Source organism: Pterocles gutturalis, unplaced genomic scaffold (genome assembly GCF_000699245.1).
Source record: "Pterocles gutturalis isolate BGI_N339 unplaced genomic scaffold, ASM69924v1 scaffold1527, whole genome shotgun sequence".
Classification (NCBI taxonomy): Eukaryota; Metazoa; Chordata; class Aves; order Pterocliformes; family Pteroclidae; genus Pterocles; species Pterocles gutturalis.
Genome location: NW_010112323.1, coordinates 675 through 4,641, shown reverse-complemented (window position 1 = coordinate 4,641; position 3,967 = coordinate 675). Strand labels below are relative to the sequence as shown.

At 52.7% G+C, this 3,967-nt stretch overlaps 1 protein-coding gene across 1 annotated transcript in view; it reads left to right on the top strand.

Moving 5' to 3' along the window:
• The window catches only part of IKBKE (inhibitor of kappa light polypeptide gene enhancer in B-cells, kinase epsilon), a gene marked incomplete at its 3' end in the record, with an annotated part of 7,736 nt that extends 4,455 nt beyond the window's left edge, over window positions 1-3,281 (top strand). The window contains exons 9-14 of the mRNA XM_010073970.1: window positions 404-514; window positions 1,716-1,791; window positions 1,890-2,002; window positions 2,289-2,365; window positions 2,614-2,653; window positions 3,180-3,281. Of these exons, the coding sequence (XP_010072272.1) occupies window positions 404-514; window positions 1,716-1,791; window positions 1,890-2,002; window positions 2,289-2,365; window positions 2,614-2,653; window positions 3,180-3,281 (519 nt within the window). The remainder of the gene's footprint in view (window positions 1-403; window positions 515-1,715; window positions 1,792-1,889; window positions 2,003-2,288; window positions 2,366-2,613; window positions 2,654-3,179) is intronic.
• Window positions 3,282-3,967: the final 686 nt, after the last annotated feature.

Below are 3,967 nucleotides of genomic sequence, written 5' to 3'. Positions count from 1 at the left end.
GTCTTGGTGTTGTGAAGATGCTCCTGTCCCCACTTCAGAAGTTGGAGTCACTTTTTTCAGTTCAGCAGATGCTGTGAAAACATCATCATCATCATTATTATTATTTTTATTGTTCTTACTATGATTATTACTATTCTAATCATTATTACCATTGTGCATTCTCACTGTCCCATCCACTTCCTTCGGGGCAGGAGCTTGTGCACTGGCAGGACAGTGGCCAGTGGGCGAGAGCCCCCCCTAGACCCCATTTCACATCCACCCAGCCCCCTCCCCAGTTTCCCACAAGCAGCCAGAGGGGAGCCCCCAGCTCCATCCTAACCCCTCACCGTGCACGGCCAGCCCCGGGATGGAGGTCGGGCTGCCGGGGAGCGTGCGTTGGACGGGCTGTTTTCTCTCGTGGCAGTGGGAACCTGAAGACAGAGTGCCTGCGGATTCTGGAGCAGAGGAGAGGGGCTCTCTCGGTGCTCGCCTGCCTGCAGCTCCCGGAGGTGAAGACCTTGGCAGCCGCGGGGATGCGGGCGCTGGGCTGCGGCAGGTGGGATATGGGACTCTCAAAGGTGCCTGAATAATCAGAAATAAGTAAAATTCCTGGAATAAGCTGGTAGCTGTCAGGTAAGAAGCTTTTTTTTGCTGTGTGTGGAGGCTGCTTCAGTTTTTAATGATCAGTCCCTGGTTCCCCAGAATTAGTCCTCGCTCCCTGGCTCCTGCTCCGGGGCTTTCAGTCTGTTCCAGCCCATGAGCCACAGAGTGAGTGCGAGAAGGAGGCAGGCTGCTGCCGTCAGCTGTGGCAAAGGGAAGAGGAGATGCTGCTGCCAGCAGAGTTAAAATAACGGGCGGAATGGCATCAGCTGCCAGCAGAGTTAAAATAACAGTCAGGATGGCACCAGCTGCCCGGTCCCTGCAGGGTCTGGCCGGCATCACTGACCCCCCTCCCTGCAAACAGCCTTGGAGAGCCAAGCACGGGGAGCACAGGGGGGTGGCTGGCAGCCCATCACGCTTATTCCCACCCAGACAGCATCCCGCCTGACCACGCTGCCCGTGATGAGATGTCTCTTATTTCCACCAAGAGGCTCCACTAATGCAGCATTCACCGGTGGCTGAATTATAGAGAAATCCTGGGCAGCCCTCACCACGACCGCCGCACCCATTCTGCCCCACGCTGCCCCAGGGAAAGCTGGACCCGTTTTATCTAGAGCAGCCCATGGTTATTTTGCTCCTCTGTTGTGTTGTAGTGGAAAATTGTTTGCTGCTGGGTTGCTGTTATTTTATTCGTTCCAATTTAGCAAGTCTCTGAATTTCCATTTCATCCAAAGAGATAGCGACACATGGTTCCCATTGACTTCAGCCGGATTAGCGCGAGGCTGGAGTGCCAAGAGCTCTAATGCTGCAGCTGGATGGATGCTGCTGCCGTATCCCTCCCTGCCAGCGCGGGGCTGGATCAGAATTTCTGCTGACTGAGCACTGCTCAGAGCTACCCTCTCGTGCCAGCTGCGGGGAGGCAGACAGCAGCTCAGCTGGCGTAAAGCCAGGGGATATGAAACTAATAATTTTGGAATAAATTGGACACAACGGGCGCAAGTTTTTACCGGATCAGCACTTTGCATCTTATGGATCAGATCTGGTACCCAGCAAACTGCTGCCTGGCTTCTATTCCACTTAAGAAATCCTTTTTTTTTTTTTTTTTTTATTTTTTTTACTTTTTTTACTTTATTCAGGTACGAGGCTGTTCCCGCAGGCAGCGGGGTGCCGGCTCTGAAGGATGTGGCCATGGTGAAGACAAGGCTGCAGAGGGTGAGCCCCATGGGCGGCTCTGTGTGGGGCTGGGCAGCATCCTCAGCTGCAGGCAGTGTTTGGAGCATCCTGCTCCAACCTCTCCTCCTCTTCTGTAGGTCTCCGAGGAGCTCACTCAGTGCTCCCACCACATCTTTGACTTCCAAGGGGCGTTGGATGGCATTTTGGCTGAACTGGTGAAGCACGGGCAAGAAGTGCATGAAGACAAAAGGTTTGTAGTGCCAGCTTTACCGCCATCTCTGCCAAGGCTTTGCTGTTCTCAGCCGGGTTGAGCAGACATCGCTGCATGCCCCTCGTTGCAAACAGCCCCGTGCACAGGCATGGAGCATTGTGTGATGCCCCTGCACACAGACACGGGCAGCACCAGTGTCCCCTTGTTACAGCCTGTTCAGATTTCACCCCAAAGTACTGATTTCACCCCAAAGTGCTAATTTCGCCCCAACCTCACACCCTGCCTCTTGCGGAGCCTCACGCCTCCCTCCCTGTCCCCGTTTCAGCATCCGGCAGATCGAGTGCTGCCTGGAGAAGATGCAGCTGATCTACAAGCAGTTCAAGAAGGCCAGGACGTGTCCGCGTAAGTGATGGGGACAGTGGCCCTGGGGGCACGAGGCTGCACCAGGAACATCCCTGCACTCGCCTGGTGAAAAAAAAAAACAAACAAATTCTGTTTGCTGATCTTAGCAGCTATTTCTGTGCCAGGATGGTATCCCAGGGGCCGCAGCCCTGAGAAGCCCCTTGAGCGCTCTCCGGGTGCTGTGACATGGCCCGTTTGTTGGGTTATGGGCAGGAAAACGTGTGGTGACCGCTGTCTTTCCTCCCCAGGGCTGGGCTACAACGAGGAACAAATCCACAAGCTGGATAAGTAAGTCCCAGCCCTCTCCCCTTCCCAGGACCTGCCCTGATTTAGGAACTGCCCGTGCTTTCAGATCTGCTCAGCTTTCCGTGGAGTGAAGTGTCTGATGGCTTTTGTGCCTTTAAAAATCCTCCTTTCAGTTTCCACTGAATCCAGGGGAATTTAACACGGGCAAGAAATAAACCACACGCTTCAGGATGTACCAGGGATGGTGAAATGTAACAGGCAGCTCCTTTATCTTAATTAATCTTTGGTCCAACCTTGGACATTTGCCTTAAACTCAGAAGCCTCCTGGTGGGGGGTGACAGCCCAGTTGGGTGTACCCCACCTGGGTACACCCCCCAAAACCTCCCTCTCCTCTCCATCACCATTAGGTTTTGTTTTCTCTTATAACACTGATGCAAAATCCATCACTGAGCATCCCGTCCCCCTTCCTCCAGCCGGGAGCCAGCTCGAGGTCTCCTGCCATGGGAACTGTGACGTTCATTTTCATATGTTGAAGGAAATAATAATTGTCTCTCTTTTCTGGTTTCAGGGTGAATTTAGGGCACCTGGCCAGGAAGGTTCTGTTGATTTTCCAGGATGACTGTGTCCAGCGGTACCAGGAGGCCCTGGCCCTGCACGGCAGCAGGATGAGGTACCCCCTGCCCTCCCCTGGGCTTTCGGGGCTTCCGAGTGCTCTCTGCTATTGATGGAGTGCTGGGATGCAGATGGAGATGGTGGTGTCGGTAACTGCTGCTGAGGGACTCGTAAAGGGGTAATAAGAGCTCAAAGAAGCAGCTCTGTGTGACTGCTAGAAATCCTGCTGTGCACGCTCATTCTTATCCCATGCCATGTATTTCTGCCCTGTTCCATTTTTTTTAATTTTTTTTTTTTTTTAAAAGCTCCCTAAACTTGCAGCTTGAATACAAGCAGCTGGTTTCCTCGGTCTCTGACGGGGAGAGGTTATTTCATCAGGACAAAATTGCTATTGAGACAGAGATCTACTTATTAGGAACGATTTTCTGGGAAATGGTGCTTGGGGAATAATGCACAGAGCAAATTCCCTTGCAGTGACTGAGCACAACCCGATCCCGTCGCAGCAGCAGAGGGGAGGCAGTGAGGGGAAGAGGCTGTTGCAGGAATTGGATTTTTATTGCAAGGATGCTTTTAGAGAGGAGCGTCCATTCCCCTGGGCTGCCAGCGTGGGTGGGAGGAGAACAATTTTCTATAGAATTAAATTAGAATTAAACCCGGCTTTTGACCCAGGTCCCTATTTCTGCTGTGGAGTCACCCTGCATAGGATTTACTAGAGGGAGGATTTTTAGGCTGGAGGTTTGTCTC